General features: G+C 44.9%; 1 protein-coding gene across 2 annotated transcripts; it reads left to right on the top strand.

Moving 5' to 3' along the window:
- Nucleotides 1-20: 20 nt before the first annotated feature.
- On the top strand, nucleotides 21-21,019 carry KIAA0319L (KIAA0319 like). Of its 2 annotated transcripts, XM_015883229.2 has the most exons (21): nucleotides 21-250; nucleotides 968-1,135; nucleotides 3,033-3,730; nucleotides 7,452-7,743; nucleotides 9,588-9,689; nucleotides 10,230-10,327; nucleotides 11,093-11,180; nucleotides 11,637-11,729; nucleotides 12,334-12,466; nucleotides 12,750-12,978; nucleotides 13,525-13,648; nucleotides 14,196-14,328; nucleotides 14,628-14,776; nucleotides 15,073-15,224; nucleotides 15,415-15,553; nucleotides 15,884-16,043; nucleotides 16,347-16,489; nucleotides 16,807-16,929; nucleotides 17,448-17,538; nucleotides 17,885-17,976; nucleotides 19,549-21,019. In XM_015883229.2, exons 2-21 carry the CDS (start codon nucleotides 994-996, stop codon nucleotides 19,734-19,736), a joined length of 3,369 nt encoding a protein of 1,122 aa, XP_015738715.2. In that variant the 5' UTR covers nucleotides 21-250; nucleotides 968-993; the 3' UTR covers nucleotides 19,737-21,019. The 2 variants fall into 2 exon arrangements, 1 of the variants encoding a protein (XP_015738715.2); XR_014935157.1 differs by lacking the exon at nucleotides 15,073-15,224.
- The last annotated feature ends 197 nt before the right edge of the window (nucleotides 21,020-21,216 follow it).

A 21,216-nucleotide genomic window follows, 5' to 3' on the forward strand; every position in this document is an offset into this window, starting at 1 on the left:
GGGTCGCTTCTTTATTACGTGATTCCGGAGCTGCCCCTCCCCGAGCTCCAGCCGGTAGCGGAGCAGCTCAGCCCGGAGCTGACGGTACCGGGCTCGGTTCTCCCGGTGGGTCCGTTCCGGATCCGGAAGGGGTCGTTGTGTTTCCGGGCTGAGCCGCTATGGATGCGGGGTTGGGGGCTGTGCTGACCCCCGGTTCGGCCCGTTGGAGGCTCGGCCGCCCGGCGTGAGGAGCGGACACCATGCGGGCCTGGTACGTGGTGCGGGGTTCGGGTTCGGTGGGGTGGGTTCCGTTTAGATATTGCTAATAACGAGCTTTAGTTGTCGTTCCTATAGTCAGTTTTGTGATGCTGCTGCTTACAGCTTGTGCCTAATAACGCTCTGCTACCCCTGCAAACAGGCACTGTTTATCCCTGATGAAGGTAATGTATCGCAGCTTAGAGCTGGTTGGGGTCTCAGGGACATCTGAGGCTCCACATTTACACCCAGTGCTTTCTGCTTTGTGCCCATAGAGCAGAACGTGCCCTTATCTTCATACAGCTCAGCATTGCTGTGTTCTGGCTCTGTTGGTGACTGGCACCAAGCAGCACCGCTGTGAGCACTGACATCACTGCAATGTGTGTTTGTCAATGTGTGTGTTGTGTTGGAGGAGCTAATTGAAGATCCATCACCCTATTTGAGCCAAAAAAGGCCCAAATGCAGCTTTGGAATTGGTGCTGTTTGGTGTTTTGCTGCTGAAAGCGATAGAATCAAGGTGGGGAACCACAAGTTGTGCTGTAGTTCAGTAGTTGGGAATTGTGCTGCTAAAGGTCTCTTTAGCACTGTGACATGGATGGTTGCTTATCTGCTGTGCTCAGCTGATAAGATTAGCTGTTCCTTTTCCTCTACAAACACCCTGTGCTGTTCATCATGCTGTGTGAGCCCTTGCAGGAGCACACCAATGTCCATAGGATATCTTCTGTGTTTCCAGAACCCCCGTTGCTCCCCACAAAGGCCATGGAGAAGAGGTTGGAAGCCAAGCTCAGCATTAATGCTCCATTTCTACTACAATATTTCTGGGGAAGACCTGCAAGGGAACTGAGAAGCCTGAAGCTGCTTTACCTGTGCACCTGCCTGTGTGCCTTGTGCTCCTCAACAGGTGATTGTGTTCTGCCTGGAACCTTGTCTGTATTGTGTATTGTATCTTTGTCTGCTTTATCTGAGATGAGGATTTGCCCCTTGTTCCAAAAAGGAACTAATGAGACTCTGCTTAATAATTTCATTTGAGCATTTATTGGAGGAGGTTGGGAAGGTAAGAGTGTTTTGAAGCATCCTGTGTTTGTAAAGTCTCCGCAGACAGTGTGTGTCAATAGTCTATTTGCCTATGGGTAATTTATGTTTGCTCTTATATTTCCTGTTCAAACTTGAGTAACCAGCCTCTTGCTCAAGTAAATACACTAAATGGGTTTCTTACGTGGAAGCTTGCATGTAATAGGTTAAAACCATGAAGGCCAATGCATGTATGAAAACAAATGTGATGATATTAGACATAGTTATCCTTACGTGGACACTATTTTCACTAGAATTGCTGCTGTTTTGGTCTTGTATCACTTAGGAAGCAAAACTAAACCAAGAGGTGCATAGAAATTGGTGTGCTCATATGGGGTTACCCAAGGAACTGTGTTGACATACTTGGTTACATATGACAGATTAAAAGAAAGCCTGTGCAGTCAAGTTGTTAATCATTAATTCCCTGTCACTGGGTATTAACTGCCTAAGTCTATGAACCTGAGCTTATTAATAGAAACTGGTCTTAGCCATTTCAGTTCCCTGCCATTCAGCAGAGCTGTGAGTTGCATCAGAGGGACAGGAACTCTGCAGATTGAGAAGGGCAGTGTTTATATTTATATATATTTACGTGAGAGGAAGAAATGACAAGCTCACAATAGCATAAATAGCATTTCTGCTTCCTTTTGTCTGCTGTATCATAAACTTTTCACGTGGTGTGAGTTCCCGTTTCGGGTTGAAGTTCTTGGTGTTGCAAGAGATTCCACGTGGAAGGAACATGAAAACGGCCATTACTCTTTATTTTAAAGAGGTGTCTAATCCATTCTGGGTAACAAAGTTAATGTATTTGAAAGGCTTTAATGATGAGTAACAGAAGAGCTGTAACACCCACTGTGATGTTTGTGATAAGTGGATTACAGTGAAATGCATCTCTCATGGCTGCTCCCTTTCTTTGGTCAAATAATGTTATTCCAGAGATATTGGGGGTTGATATTGGGGGAAGTCACTGCAAATCTGTGCTGCCAGCTCTGGGTATTAACCGTGATTCTGAGGATCAGAGTCTGTTGCCACATCAGCAGTGAGATAAGTGCCTCTGTGGCAGGAATGTGGACTTCTGAAGTCAAGTGATGGAAGTAGCCGACCTCATTTGTGTCACAGTCTCACAGAGAGTTTCCTGGGGTTGTTGATAGAAGCTGATTGCTGCTTGTGAGATCCATGTTTCATTAGAAAAATAGGAGGAAAAAGGAAATCATGACTACTTTAACAAGGGAAACAAGAAGTTCCCCATTTGTGTTGTGGTCTTAAAAGGGAGGGGGGCAGATTAGATCTCCAGCTGCACGACTCAGAGTCCAGTGGCATAGTTGGTAAAGTAATCTTCTAGTGACCTATTATGCCTTGGATGCTGAACACAGCACAGTGTAACAGTCCCATAGGTCACCAGTCTATTTTTAGGGAGTCCTTAATCTGCAGAGCTCTGAATTTTGGATGCCTTTAATCCATTGATCCCTGCAAGCTCTCCAGTTTTTCATGCTAGGAAAAAACAAAGCCATATTTAAAGCAATCGCTGCTTTACCCCCGGTCTGAAATCTGAAGTAACTTCAATTGCAAAGAAATGTTTGACAGGTAATTACTTTTATACTGTGAAGCAAGGCACTGTTCAAGGAGAACTATGGGCAGAGTACAGTAACTTGGTCCTGACAGTAGTAATAAGGATTTATTGCTGACTGCTTTAAAAAACTGAGAATCATCTTTGTCTTTCTCATTCCCAGATGCAAGCTGGAACAGATCTAAATGTGAGCCAGCAAAGATCCTACTTGGTGGACGTTTGCAATCATGGGAAGATCATCACTTAGAGCTTCTGGAAGGCTTTCACACCATGAAGTCCTGTCAGGCTGCCTGCTGCCAGAGCCCTGCCTGTGATGCCTTTTGGTTCATGGAAAACATGTGCATCCAGGTGAACTGCACCATGTCTGCTACGTGTCGAGCAAACAGGACCGGTGCTTCGGGTTCTGTTTTGGTGTTTTTAAAGAAATCCAGAAGCACAGAGCACTTCTTAAAGCTTCAAACAGAAAATGATGTGAAGATGCGGCTTCGTAGGTGGTTGGATTGGGGCAACCCAGTCCAGGGCAAGAAACAACTGTGGAGGTCTTTACAGAAACGGAGCTTGGCAAATGATGGGGTGCAGCTCCTGAAAGGGGATATAGCAGCAAACCCCAGTGGTGAGACTGCAGGCAGAACATCAGGCAGCAGGTCTAGAAGCAGCCGAAGTGACACAAAGCGCCCAAAGGATCAAGTACTAAAGCACCTGGGGGAGGACAGGCCTGTTCCTGAGGCCCATCCAAATCAGAAGAAAGACTTGCTGATAAATGGGCAGAATCCTCAAGAGCAGAAAACCAAAAGCCTGTTCCCTCCTAAAAGCAATAATGTGAATGGATCTGGTGATGCAGACAGTGTTGGCTTCCTACAGGTGAGTATGATTAATGGGGCTGCAATGGGGCTATCTTGGACAGCTGTCATTCTCCTGCTCTTGTTGTATAGACTTGGACTGTTTAAATGATAGAATAACTTTCTAGATGTCTGCTTTGAGCCTCCTGTCAGCAAGGCAAAGGCAAAGGTTCATTTTCTGCTTTGTTTTGTATTTTTTGAGCGGGGGTGAGTTGTTTTATTCCCCCCCACTTCTTCCTATTTGGGATAAACTGAGAAGGAAGATGGAAGTAATAATTAGAGTCATGGAATGTACTGACCAAATGAGGTGCAGAAGTGAGGTGTGATAGTTGTAATGTCAGTGGGAAGCACCTGAGGGTCGACAGCTGTTACCCATTAAAGTACCTTTTTGGATCCACAGAATCAAAAGCAGCCAGATTATTTATATATTTAATAGCAGTCTATTATTTATAGACTTTTATGCATAGGGTTTCCCATGTCAGCCTGCTTACTTGTGTTGGCATCTTAACATCCTCTTCTGTTTTTTGAAGGCTTTCAGTTTCTCAGATCCCCAGAAGCTTTCATTGGCATTGGTTGAATGAAACCAGTCCAGTCTCTTCTGCAAACACATGCCGTGTTAATGCAGTAAATCCAGATGAGAAGTGGGCAAAATCTGCTAATATATACATTTCTAAACACATACAGAAGAGCCCACAAATGATGATGGTCAAACAAGAGGAATCCTTTGTGAGATTCCTTACATATCTTCTGCCACGTCTCCAGGACTTGGCAGTGTTGAAGCCTGATGCCTTTTCCTGTTGCTACAGTCTGGAAATGCCTGAATTTCTTTCTCTCCCTTGAATGCAAATTGTGGTTCCAGGTGGGGCTGTGAGCAGGATGTGGAGAGCAGCCAAGGGGCACCACGTGTTGCTGCAGGGCAGCCCTGCTGCCATGTGAAATCATGCACCAGGACTTTACAAATGTTTGATTTTCCAGACCCAGGGCTGACATAACAGCTCAGCTTTCTCTCTCTCCTGCAGTATTGCAGCATTTCTACCCTGCTACTTTTTCCCTCCTTGTATTTGAGATTTACAGCGTCCCCATTCTCTCACTTACTCTGCACATAGCATGTTTCTCTGTATTCATTATTACTGTTCAGTGCCTGCCAGAAAATGGGCTGCAAATATTAAATTACATGGAGTAATCAGTGGGTGAATGTTGCTAAGTATCCAAATTCCCCATCTGCACAAGTGCTCTCTTTGTCATTAAGGTGCACTGTTGGGTGTATGCAATGGGGAATGGGTTTCCTTCACCTTTCTGGTTTTTGCTAGCAAGAAAATCCGGATCTTTGATGAAATTCTGGTTCATCACAACAACAAATTCTTCCTGAAAGGTGATGAAATTCCTGGCAACCACATTTCTGAGGTTTGGGATGCAGTTTTTGAGGAAGAATTAAGAAAAAACCACCTTAACAGGAGTGTTGAGTTGAGGCTGATGCTGCCCAGCCCTGGGCTAATTCCTTGGCTAGGGAACCATCCAACTTTCACCAGCAAAACATAAGTCAAGTTATGCAGCTGTCCTCACATTTCTGATCAGAGAGCAGTTTAATTTAGGCCAAGGATACAACATTGAAGGCTTCGCACTTGGGCCCTGGCCAGCCTTTGTAGGAGGGAGATGCCAAAGTGGGGACTGTTTCCAAGCTGAGTTGGTTTGGGGCCAAAATAAGTAAAGTTACATACATGGTGAGATCGATAGGATTTAATCTGAGCTCAATTTGATCAGGTGAGAGGAAAGCGTGCCAGGGTAAACTGCAGCGCACCCTCATCTGCCCTTAACTAAGGAGGGGAAATTTGGGCTTTTCCTTTAGTGAGTGATATTTGCCAGGCACCAAAATCTTTTCACCTTGTTGTAGAGATGCTTTGCCAATTTTAGAACCCAGCAGTGCATGTAACAGCCAGTCAGGAGGAGTATTTAAATGCAGCACTGCTGACAAGAAGGGTTCCAGTTTTTACAGCAGAGCTAGCAGACAACTGAAGGTGCAGTCAAAGCTGCAGAGCGCCTGCTTTGTATATGCACACCACTCTGACCAAAGAAAGGCCCATTTAAGTTGAAAGATGAAACAGAGTTCTGGATCACAGGTGTTTTTCTTTAAAGTACATTGAGTTCAGTGCAGGTTCTGATGCACGTAGCTGCTGTGTTTGAATTTTACAGACATAATGCTGTCAGACAGGGAGAGAGGTCACTTGTCCCAGGTAAGGGCTGGAAGAAGAAGCATCTGACACTGGTTCTCTTGGGCCTCTGTGCCACTTTTCTCTGCTTTGTAAGCTAATAAGGTAGGACAGCTGGCAAACTTCTAGTCTTCCCTTCATCCCCAAGAATGAGATCTTCTGTTCTTTGCTTGAAAGAATTTGGGGTTATTGGGTAAAGATAAGAAATGTCTCAGCTTACAAGCATCAGAGGCATTTTTGACTGTTATGTTGCCCCAGGCAAAGCTTATCTCACTTGAGCTGTACACAGACATTTGGCTGTCAGTTCATCCTGAAGACTTGTGGGAGGAAGAGGGTCTTTCTTAACTGTCAGGTATTTTAGGCATTTCAAGGTGTCTCAAGGAAGCATCCATCTCAGTGATAATATTACTGAGCAAAGCAGAGCTGCAGCTGCTATCCCTTATTTGTGACAGCTGTTCTTGCAGCCCATGTGGGTCGATTCTCACTAAGCAAGAAATGGTTCCCTATGGTGTTGTGCAGTCATGGAGGCTTTGCCTTTGTGTGCCTTCCTGTAGCAGTCTATCTTGAGTGTCTCTGAGTTCCTGCCTGGCTGCTGAGCTTATGATCATTTCCCATAGTGAGGAGCAGCAGTGAGCAATCCAGTTCCAAACCGCTTCCAAAGTGAAAAGCAGTGAGTTGTTCCATCTTAAGCATTTAGATGTTCCCAAGTAGGGTTACCTCGATGGAATGTGGTGCACACGTGTTCTTCATGATGGAAGGTGAATTGTCAAGAGCGGAGCCTGGTGGGCTGAGCTGGAATGGGGCTCCGTGAAAGGAATTTTCTGATGAAAGAAAGGAAATTGTTGCTGCTGCTTTGATTACTTTCAATAAAGTGGTTCATCCTGTATAGATGTGAGTGAGCTTTCTGCCCTCAGGCTCTGCTCTCTGCCCCAGCAGTGTCTCCCCTGGCACGCACTGAGGGCTGTTTATATCAGGCCACCTTGCTTTGAAGGGTGATTCGGACTAAATTTCATCTAGCTGAAAATCTTTGATTATTAAATAAAAATGCCATTGCAGCCCTCCTTCTGTGTGCTGGGCAGCTGTTCAGCTTTAGTACAAGGAGGACATGGCCAAAACAAATGCCCCAAGTGAACCCCAGTTCCCCATCTTTGTTTTCTGTTCCTGTGTTATTCCACCTCTCTCTTCTTTTAGTTCTATTCTCTGCAGTTCTGAGCCCAAATCTTCTGTCACATCTGCCATGTCAACAGCAGTGACACTTCAGATGCTGTGCTTAGATCTGAGCTCTCAGCTGGAGTTCTGCTCAGCTAGAAATGGTCTCTTTGCTGTGGAATAACATGGAGAAATGTTTTAGAAGCAGTAAAACATCATCCTTATGGGGTGAAACAACCCACGGGCTTCTCAGCATCCCTGAAACTGAACAACTTTTGGAGGAGTTCAGTATATAGAACAATCCAATGGAATTCTGATCCTCTGTGAAACCAACACAGCAAAACAAAACTGAGCTCAGTTCAACTAAAGCTGCTCTTTCCTTTCCAGATCCATGCAGGAACATCTGCACCAGAGTCACCAGTGTTAGCTACGCTCTCCAGTCCCGTGGCACTGAGCTTGACGGCTGCTGGAAAGACAGAGAAGCCTGAGCTGCTGGATGATGCTGTTGTCCAAACCCACTCCTCAGATACGTTGCCCACCATCAGCCCCGTGCAGGGGAAAAGCACAACGAAGATGCAGGCTGCTACTTCTATGCCAAGTGGTGTTCCCACCAATAGTAGTGTTTCTCCAGTCCAGACAAACACTGCTGTGTCACCGAGTACTACTGCGACTACACCAGGTGAAAGCATGCAGGGATCCCTCAGTGGTCACCTCTTTAGGTTTTGTTGATAAACCATTGCAGCACTGAAAAACACGAAGTATTTTAATGGTGGTACCATCAAAAGAATATTGAGGTGTGTGTGTTAGTGCATGCAGTGGTTGATACCCATTAATTCATGAGGTCCTGGATTGAGATACTGCCACCATAAATCTGCTTATGACTATTGAGTTTCTTTCCAAGAATGGGTTGAAAGTAACTGTGTTATCTCCATTCCCAAAGTGCAGGTTGAGATGTGGCATGAGGCACAATCATGTGGAGCATTCTTTCAGCAGTTGTGACACGTTGCTCTCTATCAAGTTCAGCAGAAACCTTAATTAATGTCTGTTCAAGATGGAGCGCATCTGATTGTCTTCCATCTCTGAAATGTCAGTGCACATAAGAGCAGTGTGCTTGGCCATTCGCCCACGCTGTGCTTTGCAGTGAAGTGGCATTTCTGTTCACATTGGTATTTCTTAAAGCAAACATTTGAGGATGTATGAAAACAAAAACGCACTTTGGGCAGCTCTGTTAACCCACACAGGCCATTAGCTCATCCCATGGGGACTTGTGTTCCTACTGGCCAATGTGTACTGGTTGTGTGATAGCTCAGAATTCAGTTAATCCAATTGTCTGAATTTCGTTTGAATTTAGGGTTTCTTTTCCCTTACAAGGAAGCAAATGGAAATGTTGCATCCAAGGACATTTTAGGCAGGATGCTGGTTGGATGCCTGTGCTAACAACAAGTTAGCATTCTTTTGAAGGACTTAAACCCAACTAAAACTGAAAAACTTATTTAAAATATCTTCAGTGGTTTGTGCTGGAAAAGCAGCATAGCTCCTTGTTTTGCTAAATGCTGCAGAGATGGTCACGTGGAGGGTATTTTTTTCTCAGCAGAGTTTTAAGTTTTTCTGTTTGTTTTCTGATGAGGTCAGATTTCTTTTTGCTTTGGAACTCTTTTCAGGAGGAAAAGGAAGGATTGATGGGGCTATAAAATCTCAGGAGGTGGAGTAATGGAGGGGGGGGGGGGGCTGGGGAAAGGATCTGATAAATTTGTTTACTTTTAGTTCACTGGTTGACTCCAATGGCTATTAAACAAATGGAAGGGAGGCTAAATACTGACTGATGTCTTCCCTGTCTATCTTTACTTGGGTTTTTGGTTCCTGTCTTTGAAACGCTGTCTTTGGGATCAAACTAGGAAGGAGTAAGCTTTCTTTATCTACTAGTTTATTTGAGATGGTATTGGTGGAAAATTCATAGTAAGTGTTGCAGTGATTTCCTATTTGGAAAAGAAAAGGATAAGAAGAAAACATAAACCAAAGGAGCTGGTTTGTATTTTGAGTTCCTGTACTCGGTGGTGTAGCCCCCAAGCAGTTTTTCAACTAAGAAATGCCTTGGATTCTTCATATATTTGTAAAGATGTGAAAATGCAGTTTGGTAAATAGCAATGTTTCTCTTGCTTTGCCATGAGAGTGCAGCTGGGTTCTCTGCCAAAGACCTGTCAGCAAAAAAAGCCCTTCACATCCTGCTGGACCTGACTGAACAGAGGCCCCTGTGCAGGGCCTGAGGGTCACATTTCAGCTCTTCAGAAAAGGAGCAGGAGCTGCCCAGTATCTGCAAAGAGTTGAAGGTGACGGGGTAATTTTGCCCATTAGTGCTTGTGCTTTAACAATGAGACTGAAACCTGAAGCAGGAGTTACACCGAGTGATGAGGTGTTTACAAAATACAGCTATTTGCTGCTGATTTTTATTCCACAGACTCTGAAGCAAAGGTGGTTTTTATGTATGTAATTATTCTGTTTCTCTCTCAATTCTGTCTTTCTCAGTTATGAAGGAGCTGGTAGTTTCTGCTGGAGACAGTGTAGAAGTGACCTTGCCAAAGAATGAAGTTCAGCTGAATGCATTTGTGCTTCCTGAGCCACCACCTGGTAAGGCTTCCCTGGGGATTCTGCTGAGGGCAGGTGATGGTGAAATAACCAACAGACACTACAAACAGCATTAAATAAGGGCAATCTTGAAGGTGTCTTTTGTCAGAAAACAGTTTCCATGTCAGTAACATCAGCAGGAGGCAAGCAAGATACATGATGCACAGCAGCAGGGGTAGGTGAGATGTTTCCCTGTTCAGAAACTGGCATTATGTTGTGCCTGTGGGATTTGTGGGCACAATAAAGCTTTTCTATCTTAGCATCCTGAGTTGTGATTGTTCCAAAGCTCTTTAATGCCTTACAGGCAGAAAGATGAGTTTTGGCTGTGGAATAAATGTGTTTAGAAGCACAGATTGTCTCTTTTCTTGGGTATATTCCCAAAAAACTGCAGTCAGTCCAGACTCTAAGCAGTCTCATTTCTCAGTGCAGCAGAATGGGCCTTATAAATATTTAATGCCTTTGCTTTTCTTTAGCAGGCAGGAAGGCAGCCTTTTAAAAACTAACTTCTGGAGCTTTTCTTTTTTGTTATTTCTTTTTTTCAAGGAACCACTTATTCCTACGAGTGGGAACTGATTACTCATCCAAAAGACTACAGTGGAGAAATGGAAGGAAAACACTCCCAGACACTTAAGTTATCTAAGGTAAAGCTTTTGCTTTGTGTCCTATTGTATGGAATGCCAAGTGGAGAAACAGGAATCCTGGCAGCCAGGAGAGACTTATGTATGAATTCACAGTGAAAAGGAAATACTGTGATGGGCAAGCAGCCAACATTTAACTACGAGCCCTCTTCTAAATCCCTTAGAAAAAGCAGGTTGCTCTGGAACGAGGGGAAAATGGATTTCAGGATCTAAAAGCTGCCTACATGTGATGTGTCAAACTCCAAATGACACCATTTCACATTAACAAAAGGTTGTGAGTGCTTCTACTACTGCAACACTGCAGTGATCTGTTTAGGTTGGAAGCCTTGTGCTCCTCTCTAAAAGGACTTGCTGCTTCCATTAGCTTAGAGCGATGGAATACCTCCTAGCATGTCCCTGGCTGCTGCTTTTAGACAAGATCTAAAGGAATGAAAGGATTGTTGGTTTCTGCACATGGGGTTTCTTAACAAGAGAACGGCTTTAAATATTGTATGAATATACAGTGCTGTTTTTATGGGACATTCCTTTGAGCATCACGGATTTTTCTGCACTCGGAACAAAATGTGCAGGCATTAATTGTGATACCATGCAGAGAGAAACTTTGGCTTGGAAGCCATGCTTTGCCTTGTATGCATAGATTGGAGCAGGATTGTGCATTTTGTGCTTCTAATACAGTACCAAGGCATGGTGACTTGACTTTTCTGCAGGTCCAATGGTGGATCTGCTGTCTTGATCAAAGGTGAATAATTGTTTGTGTTTGCTTTCCAGCTTACTGTTGGCCTGTATGAATTCAAAGTTGTTGTCGATGGCGAAAATGCACATGGAGAGGGTTATGTGAATGTAACAGTGAATCCAAGTGAGTTCAGTCTCAATGCATCTTTCGTTAACTTAATGTCATTCTGTTTTGCTTACTTGACTGGACCCCACGTTAACATCATGAGAATTGATTGTGCTGAGATCTCAGTTTGTATCTATGTGTGTTGAGTCATTTCCTGAAATGTGAAGCTATGCTAATACACACAGCTATTTGCTGTACCACGTGCAGGACAACCACCCACTAAAAGGGCTGGAACACTAATACAGAAGTACTTCTTTCCTAGATTCACTGGGCTATCAGTTATTTTATATATTTTATATATTGCAGAGTCTGAAGGGATAGATAGAGCTGGGTGGGAGGGAAGATGTGCAGCACATACTCTGCTCACCACTCCTAGTGCCCAAAAGCAAAATAGCTTTGTAGTTCCACAGCTGGGGCTTTGTACCATGGTCTGCCTGTAGATGTCGTTGTAACTGCTCTCTGTTTTTGTTGCAGAGCCTCGAGTTAATCGTCCTCCTGTTGCCATCGTCTCCCCACCGTTCCAGGAGATTTCACTGCCAACCATTTCAACTGTTATCGATGGCAGCCGTGAGTACCTCCTGTTTTAAACAGTCTGCTATGCCTGGTTTCTTTGTGTTTGGTTCTGGGTTGGCCTTTTTGGATAAGTTCAATGAACAGAATCAGCTTGTGCTAGGAGGGAGGAATCCGCACACCCACACACCAGCGCCTCTCCATGGTTCCTTTTGAAGATACTGCCCTGAGTGATTCTCCTAGGGGGGAGAAAAAGGCTCTTAATCAAAAGAATTGGCCTCTTGTGTTAAGCTTCACATGCCTTGGTTAGCTGACACATCACTTGTAATGATCCTGACCCACAGCAGAGCTTTTAGGAGTTTCTATAAATGCATTTGGATCAACTTGTCCAGGACTAGTGCTGTTTTATTTCTATTTTTTGCTTTTGTGTTTGTTTTCTTTCCCCTTTCCTCAACACACAAACCTGGGATTAAGGATATTCAGATGTACCTCTGTAACAGAGTAAATGAGGGCAGACACTTTGAGTATCTGAGATTGGGCTTGGACCAAAAAAGCTTTTGCTCACTAAGCCCAGCAATGAAGAGAGGAACTGAACATCTGGGATTGTGAAGCATCATTTTCCAACTCCTTGTATGTCCGTTTTCTTTCATAATTGAAACAGGAAGCACCGATGATGATAAAATTGTCAGCTATCACTGGGAAGAACTGAAGGGTCCTTTGAGAGAAGAGAAGTTTTCCAGTGACACTGACATACTGACACTGACCAACCTGGTTCCTGGGAATTACACATTCAGGTAGGTTATACCTTCATCAGTTCTTGTTCCCTAGGGATAAAATGTGCAATATTCCCAACCTGGCAGCCTGCTCTCCAAACAAACAGGAAGAGTGTTTTGTGATGTACTCTGCAATCCTACCTTTTCAGGTGGTTTTATAGCTTTTCACTTTAGAAAAGCTATCCAGCTACTTGTTATTCTTAGTCTGTAGCATTTTGCTGTTCTATCCAGCCACCGTTTCATATTCTGCTCTGGTAATCAGGACTCTTAGTTGCTTTCACAGTCATTTGTGTTTTTGCTTCAGTCTAACAGTAGTGGACTCAGATGGTGCCAGCGACACTACCACTGCCAACCTGACTGTGAACAAAGCTGTGGATTATCCACCAGTGGCAAACGCGGGTCCAAACCAAGTGATCACCCTGCCTCAGAACTCCATCACCCTGTATGGCAACCAGAGCACTGATGATCACAGCATCGTCAGCTACGAGTGGCTGCTCAGCCCTAACAGCAAAGGGAAGGTGATGGAGATGCAGGTCAGTGCAGGTTGCTTACACTCATCTCTATTAGCTTATGGCTGAGCTGGTGCACTAGTCTAGCCACAGGTTTTCAGTGGCATCCGATTTCCTTTCTTGAGCAATGCAGTTTTAAATACTGCTTGAGAACAGAGTATTAAGAGAAACGAGAACTTGATAGCTTTGGATTCTGTTGTTCCATATAGCAGGTCTCAGCATAGCGTGTATCACCCTTTAACCTATGTGGCTGCTAGGGAAGTGTGTTTTCTGTCTGTTCAGTTGCTGACTCCTCAGAACATCAGTGAATGCTAAATCAATGGTGGTGTAGTATGGATGTTTAAGTGCTATCCAAAGGTGTGGAGCCAGACTGACCGAGTCATCTTTTAGCTAACTAAAACAAGAGTCAGGATGGCATTGAGATTCCCAGAAGTGGCAAAGACTTCTGTTCCTTTAACAGGAGGTAATAATAAACACTTAGAACCTGCTGATAGTGGTTAAGAGCAGTCTCCAGATCTGTAATCACTGGTGTAGGGAGTCTTCTCAATACATTAATATGTTTTCTCATAGGGGGTGAGGACACCAGTCTTGCAGCTCTCTGCATTGCAGGAAGGTGACTACACTTACCAGCTGATAGTGACTGATTCTGCTGGGCACCAGTCCACTGCAGAGGTCACTGTGATAGTCCAGCCGGGTAAGCTGCCCTTCATTGCTTTTGCTTCTTCATTTCCAGTTGGGCTTTGTTCTGCCAGCATACTCTCCATCTTGTAGCAGCTTTCTGATGCTTCCAGAAAAGCTGCTCTAATTGAGGACCTTTACAGGATATTACATTGCTGATGAACCAACTTAAGAAGGTGTCTACAAATACTACCTTTGTAGGCTGTTATCTTATTTTACACAATGTCATCTAGTTAATAGTATCCACCTGTGATGGCAGGATTGTATTTCCTGAGTGCTCTCTGCTCACTGCCTAAGTCCTGGGGGATGGGAGCAGGAAAAGTGAAGCAGTGCTTAGAGAATGAGAATCAAAAATCAGAACTCCTAGACTTCATTAATCTACCTTTTAGTGTAGAATGTGTCAGTAAGACTCTGATCTGAGTTCTTAGCTGCTTTTTGACTCGCTTTGCCTGAGTTCAAGGTTGAAATAATGGGCAGAAAATATACAGGGGAGGAACTTTGTAATGCTGGGGAGCAGGCTGCACCTTTCTGGCATATGTGTGAATATTGTGATTCTTTTTCAGAGAACAATAAGCCCCCAAAGGCGGATGCTGGTCCTGATAAAGAATTAACTCTTCCTGTGGACAGCACCACTCTAGATGGCAGCAAGAGCTCAGATGACCAGAAAATAGTCTCCTTTCTTTGGGAAAAAACACGGTGCGTATCATCTTCCAAACCGTTCTTCTGAGTCTTTAATTGCAAACAAGACACACCACACATACCCCTCTTGTCTTCAGTCCTTGTCATGTCAGCCTTGACAAGCTTCACCACTGACTAGAGCGATTGTTGCCTTTTATTCTCTTGATTAAATAGCTGTGACTGGAGAAAATAATTTTGCTTTCTGCCACTCAGTTTGTATTTCCAGACAACTGTGTTTCCATCCCTGTAAACTGCTTGAGCCTCATGGTCAGCTCCCATCCTCTGAGCTGAAACTGATCCTCTTGTTCTCTGTTTAGGGGACCAGATGGTGTCAAGTTGGAGAATGCCAACAGCAGCATCGCCACTGTAACAGGCCTTCAGGTTGGGACGTATGAGTTCACTCTTACAGTTAAGGACGAGAGGAACTTGCAGAGCCAAAGTTCTGTCAACGTTATTGTCAAAGAAGGTACGTCCAGCCATACACAGAACTACCTGGGGCCAAGGTTATCTCTGAGCAATTGAGCAAGAGGCAAACTTAGGAGGAATGGATGAAGAATAACATGCAGAGCACTGAAATTGCCTTTGTAATGTCTGCCCTTTCCTGGAGGAGTAATATTTTTCACTGATTCCCACGGTACCTAATTGCACTTCTCTCCACCAGTGTTAGATGGGGATCTCTGGGTTACAGCAGGGTTCTAAGGCAGTCGTTTTTCATTGGGCACTACCAGATTTCTCTCCAATTGTTTCTTTCTGTTTGCTTAGAGATAAACAAGCCTCCAGTTGCAAAGATTGCGGGAAATGTTGTCATCACCTTGCCTACAAATACAGCTGAGTTGGATGGATCAAAATCCTCTGATGATAAGGGAATTGTCAGCTACTTGTGGACTCGGGATGAGGGGAGCCCTGCAGCTGGGGTAAAGTTCCTTTTATAAATGGCATCCTGCAGCATCACAGCAGTCTGTGAGAGGGAGCATTGATGGCTCCTGAGGAAATATAAAGCTGATCATTGCCCTGGTTATGTTTTAGTGATATCCTTAAATACAATCATACATCATGCTAGTTTGATGCTTGGTTTACTGATACTTGCTTTGTTCTGCCTTCCAGGAGGTCTTAAATAATTCAGACCATCATCCAGTCCTTCTCTTGTCCAATCTGGTAGAAGGGACTTACACATTCCATCTCAGAGTAACAGATGCCAAAGGAGAGAGTGATGTGGAAAGGACCACAGTGGAAGTCAAACCTGGTGAGTGCTTTTTGTGCAGCACCACATTTGCCTACAATGCATCAGCCTTCTGTTTTTCTGGATATAGTTTATATACTGTAATAAAATTGCATGTTCTCAACCCAGTTCAGAATGTAATGGCTCAAATGTTTGGGGGAAAATAATCATATTTTTATGTGGTTCTAGGAGACTGATCCTTACCATTTGTCATTACATATGAGGGTCATAGACTTAGATTCTGTACTTCTGGATTCAAACCAGAAGCACTTAAGAAGGATTCTAGAAACCTGACTTGTACCTGCACTGTTAAATAGAAGATCTGAAGGTCTGTGTTATCTGTGTTCTCACCAGATCCTAGGAAAAACAACCTCGTGGAGATCATTCTGGATGTGAACGTCAGCCAGCTGACTGAGAGGCAGAAGGGCATGTTTATCCGACAGATAGGAGTTCTGCTGGGGGTCCTTGACTCAGACATCACTGTGCAAAAGATCCAGCCCTACACTGAGCAAAGGTAGGATTTGTCTGTGAAGAGATGTGTTGTCAAGCAGGTCTTTGCTATCCTTTACTTGGAAAGTTGTGCTTGGAGATGTTTGAAAATAGACTTGAGAAAGCCATTAGCAAACTAAAAGCTATTCCAGCTTTGAAGATATGGTTGGATCAGATGTCCCAATGGACATCGTCTGCATGACCAGGTTTACCTGAAGTTCAGCTTTCAAATACATTTGGGGTTCTGAGTCCTGATGATAACAGACAGAAGGGAATGACTGCCTGGTGTTTGGAGAAGCAGTAGATAATCATTTTGTCTGACTTCCAGCACGAAGATGGTATTTTTTGTGCAGAACCAGCCTCCCCATCAGATATTCAAAGGACGGGAGGTGGCCTGGACCCTAAAAAATGAACTACGGAAACAACAGTCAGACTTCCTCATCTTCCGGGCACTGGAAATTAACACAGTCAGTAAGTCAGATTTGCTGTGATATGAACTAATGCCTTTTGCACTCGTTTTGGATGCTTGCAAGAAAGGCAGAATTTTCTTAGCGTGTTCTATGTTACATTGCTAATGAAGCAGGACTTCACTGCTTTGGCATCAGGCCTAGATGCTTACGTTTGCACTTCTTCCTGCTTGCAATTATTCCTAAGCCAAGGGAATGAGCTGCACAGTGATTAGATTGGAGTAAAAACCTCATTGTGGTTGACCATATTGCAGCATCTTCTCCTTTTTTTTTGCCTCCCGTGTGAGTCACTGAGTTCACCTTGCTGTTTTTGGTCCCCAGCATGTCAGCTGAACTGCTCTGAGCACGGGCGCTGTGACTCCTTCACCAAACGCTGCGTCTGTGACCCTTTTTGGATGGAGAACTTCATCAAGGTGCAGATGGGGGATGGCGAAAGTAACTGTGGTATGTGAAAGCTCCCTGGCTTTGCTCACCTTTAGGAAGCAAACAGTGTTTGTAGCCCGAGGTCTGCTATGTAAAAGGTGCCTGATTGCTTACTGTATCTCTGGCATCATTCCTGCATGAGGAGGTGGTCCCTATCTGGGTCTCACAGAGCATACCCTTCAGATAGGAAATAGTGGATAGGAAAGTGACTCCTTCAGAGACTCTTAGTGAGCATTTGCTAAGAGTTGAGTCCATTCTCAGTTTATAAATTACACCCCTTTTCTACTGTGGTCCCATAGGCCACGGGAAAGCAAGTTCTTAAAGCAAAAGACAACAAAAAACCCCAAACTTGTGCAGAAAGACTGCAGATCCCAAACCTCTGGCTTCCATCCTGCCAGTGATGGGTGCTGGCTTCTATAGTTCCACAAAAGGTCAAGCCTGCCTTTTTTTTTCTGTCTCAAGAGTAGTCGTGTAAAGTGCTCACTGTCAGCTGTATGAGTTGCCAAAACGTCTTTATCTCTGGGCTGTTTTGCTTTCAGAGTGGAGTGTGCTGTATGTGATCATTGCATCTTTCGTCATTGTGGTTGCCTTTGGAATCTTATCCTGGATGGTGATCTGCTGTTGCAAGAGGTGGGACTGATGCCATAACCCCCACTGTATCAGTGCTTCAGAGCCAAGTGGCTGCATGAGGAGGTGAAAGAGTTTCAAAACCCAGAGTCCCAGCAGGTTGCCTGCTCAGCCCTGTGATGTTAGTTTTTCTTGCTCAGTGTTTCAAGAGCAACATTGAAATCCTAAAACTCTGGGTTCGTTTAAGAATTGAGACTTGGGTTAGCCTATAAATGTGCAGCTGAAGCAATGTTTTTCATGTTTAGCTTTCTGATGTTAACATAGTCTGCAATCAGCAAGCACTTTGGCTTTGAAGATCAGAGCGTTGGGTTTTTTTCCTGCCTCTTAATTCTGTCTTTTTCCCCTTTAGACGAAAAGGAAAATCCAAAAGAAAAAGCAAATACAAGATTTTGGATGCGACGGATCAAGAAAGCCTGGAGTTAAAACCAAATCCCAAAGCAGGTAAAACATGAGAGGGAAGAGCTCAGCGGTTCCAGAATTCTTGCTAAGAACACTTCCTCAGTGGGCTTAAAAAGCACAGAGTGTAACAAACATGATGCCAGTCACTGATGGATGAGTCTCAGAAGATCTCAGCTTGATTCAGATCTGTAGACAGGCTATTTAATCAAGTTAACTAACTCTTTGGTTTAAGTATCTGGGGCTGAAACTGGTATAGTCCTGGTGTTTCTGTTCCCATCACAAAGTTGGATGCACATAAGCACTTCAGAGACCGACCTGATCCAAGCAATGCAGGACTGGGTGTTAGCTGTAGCTTCTCCTGCTCTCAGGCTTTCCATGTAGTTCTGTGCTCTGTTTTGGTCAGTCTGCTTCTTGCCAGCATGCAATTCCTTGGCAAAGCTAAGCATGAATTCAGTGTCTTTGAGCATTTCACTGAGCTCATTGACATTGACTGGTAAACAAAGGGACACCAAGCAACGTCAACATCCTTGGTGGCCTGCAGAGAGTGCTGTTTGTGCCTGCCCTCATGTTCTCCCACTCCAAATTACTTGTTTCTAAGTGTCTCCACTCTTGTCCTTGTAGGCACGAGGCTCTGAGAGTTTAACCCACCCTTGATTTTTAGCTGGAATCAAATGCTTCTCATAAGAGAGACACCAATGAGGACCACTGTGTTCTCTGTGGCTGCAGGCCCATGGGCCCATTCCAGAAGGGTGATCACTTGTCTTTGGTGCTCTTAGCCAGCATTCTCCTGTCCATGCTGCTGTTCTACAGGGTGCTTGTCAGGTGCTTTGCAAAGTTATTTCAGGCAGGAGTGGTTTTGCTGTGGTTGTATCTGATATCAGCCTTTATCACCTGCTGATTGACCAGGAGAGGAGGGAGAAATGGGAAGGTGCATGCAAAGCATGGCCCTGCCAAATGCTGGATAGTGCTCCAGCTGCTGAGATAATGTGTTTTGAGTGGGAATATTAGTCTTGCTTTTAGGGCTGGCTGCTGAGGTCTTCCTTCCTTCTAGACATGTTTCCTAACAGGAAATGTTGCATTTCTCCATGAAGGAAAAGCTAAATATTTCCTTTGCTGACAATATCAGCAAATGCCTCTCTCCTATCCTTGTGCTTTAATCTAAATGCAGACTATTAATTCATCTCCCTCCCCTCGCAGGTGAGAGAAGCTGAGATGAGGGTAGGGGAAGTAGTAAGAACGCAGTGATCTCCTCTTGCACACCTGTGTGTTCTCTTCCCCACAGCCCATAAACCCCAGAGAGCTTTCTAGGCAGTGCCCTCAAGCAAGGTCAGGGAGGCAGATCCCAAATACTCTGCAGTTTGTTTCCCTGCCCGTGTGTTGTGCTTCACACTGTGTGCAGTGTCTGCATGACCTCTGTCACAACAAGGTTTCTGGAACAGGATCACTTTGGCTTTGGCTTCAGCATGTAGAGAGAGTGATTATCAAATATGGGGAGGTCAGGCTAAGACCTGCCTTGGACCTGACAGTAAAATGAGACAGAGAGGGATGGAGTGAGGTTTGGTGGTTGTCCGGTACCGAGTGTAGCTTTAACCTGGAAATCTCTCTCCTTCAAAGGTGGCAGACAGAAAGCCCAGGTCCTCAACACGAGCCTGATGCACTCGGAGTCGGAGCTGGACAGTGACGAAGCCATCTTCACATGGCCTGACCGTGAGAAAGGGAAACTGCTCCGGAGCCAGAACGGCTCCTTGCGCAACGGCCAGGTGACACTGAAACCCAAGAACCAGAGGGAGGAAATCCTATAGCTTAAATCCTATAGCTCCCTTCAGGTGGCCTTTTGCTGGAGCTCAATAGGAAGGAGATGGAGAAGGCCACTCCCGTCCCTGTTCTCCAAAGGCCTTTGGAGGCCACTTTGGTTAGGACAGCAGCTGCTAACTTGTTTCCTAGAAAATAACTCTATGGGTTTCTTTTCGTTCGGTTAAAACTGGTTGTACTTGAATTTGAACTGCAAGGGAAATCAAAGGGAGGAGAAGACAACTGTGAGCCACAGGCGAAGCATCAGAAGAGGCAGAGCTGGATCTGGAAGGACGGAGCCACGAGGAGCAACTGTGAATGTGCAGGACCCTCCTTACCCACCTCACTGCAGCAGAGGAAGCACCTGTGGACTTCCAGGCCCTTTGCCTTGGAACTCAATGGAAGAAGGAAGGTCAGAGCTGTACTTCAGGCTGTGCTCTGAGCTCCCTCCAGGCTCCAGCAGCTCGCCATCAACTACTGCTGTCCATTTTGTTCTTTTTCTTTCCACTTTCCCTAATGGTTTATGCACTATTTTAATTTAGACTCGTCCTTTCACAAGCACTGGCTGTTTTGTAGCATAGAGGAGGAGGAATCTAAACACTGTGGTCATGCTGCATCAGTTTGCAGATAGGGAGAGGGTTTTGTAGCCATCCTAGATAACACTCAGCCTTTTCTCACTGGGATGGCAGTGTGGGGAAGCCGAGCTGTCTGTGGTCATTAGCTGGGCTGATAGACCCCTCCTGCTGCAGGCTCTGCTGTTTGATTTCAGAGCAGGGACAGGACTCTCACCTTTAGTTCCCCTGTCTCAAAGCAGACTTAATTCCAAAGCTCTGCGATGTAATTCAGCACCTGCAGCACTTTCTATTGGACTTTAAGCCCTCCTTGAGTCTGAACATCAACCATATCTCAGTTTGGAGATGCAGTGGGGAGGGGGAACCCTCAGTACCTGGTGAGTGCTGCCAGCTGTGGTTCAGCTGTGGTTGGTCCTTTCCTATACCCGCTTCTGTATCACTCTGCTGCTTCCATGGGTTGCACCCCCATCCTCATACAGGCACGAAGGGTTCTGCTGCTCCTCAGTGGTTGGTTGGGCAGTTTGTTTTTTGCCTTTCTTTGTGTTTAAAACTGGAAGACTCATTTCACTGGCTTTTTATTTTATTGTTTTCTCTGAGCTGTGAAAGCCAAAAGGCTTCGACTCCCTCAGTTGTATTTATATTGCTGCACTACTGATTTGTGTCGAGCGAGTTGAAGATTAAACACTATCGAACGCGAGGGGTCGTTCCCTTGCTGAATGTGATCCTGGCTGCTGAGTTTGTTTGCTGGGCTGTCAGTTGTCTTCCACTCAAACCACACTCGGGGATGCTGCGATGCAGAGGTGCCCCATCACAGCTGGAGTTTGGGTACCACCACCCCTCTCCTTTGGATGGAGGATGAACAGACCACGAGGGAACATGGGGATGAAGCAAACGTGGTCGTTCCATGTTGGAGGACTCT

This window comes from Coturnix japonica, chromosome 17 (assembly GCF_054131305.1).
Source record: "Coturnix japonica strain WE chromosome 17, WE-NBRP24, whole genome shotgun sequence".
Lineage (NCBI taxonomy): Eukaryota > Metazoa > Chordata > Aves > Galliformes > Phasianidae > Coturnix > Coturnix japonica.

Excerpts from the sequence above, each read along its gene's own strand:
- KIAA0319L (XM_015883229.2), top strand. The coding sequence starts at position 994 with ATGGAGAAGAGGTTGGAAGCCAAGCTCAGCATTAATGCTCCATTTCTA. Across the intron at positions 13,649-14,195 it reads CACTGTGATAGTCCAGCCGG|AGAACAATAAGCCCCCAAAG; the intron begins GTAAGCTGCCCT and ends ATTCTTTTTCAG. Across the intron at positions 16,930-17,447 it reads GGATGGCGAAAGTAACTGTG|AGTGGAGTGTGCTGTATGTG; the intron begins GTATGTGAAAGC and ends TTTTGCTTTCAG.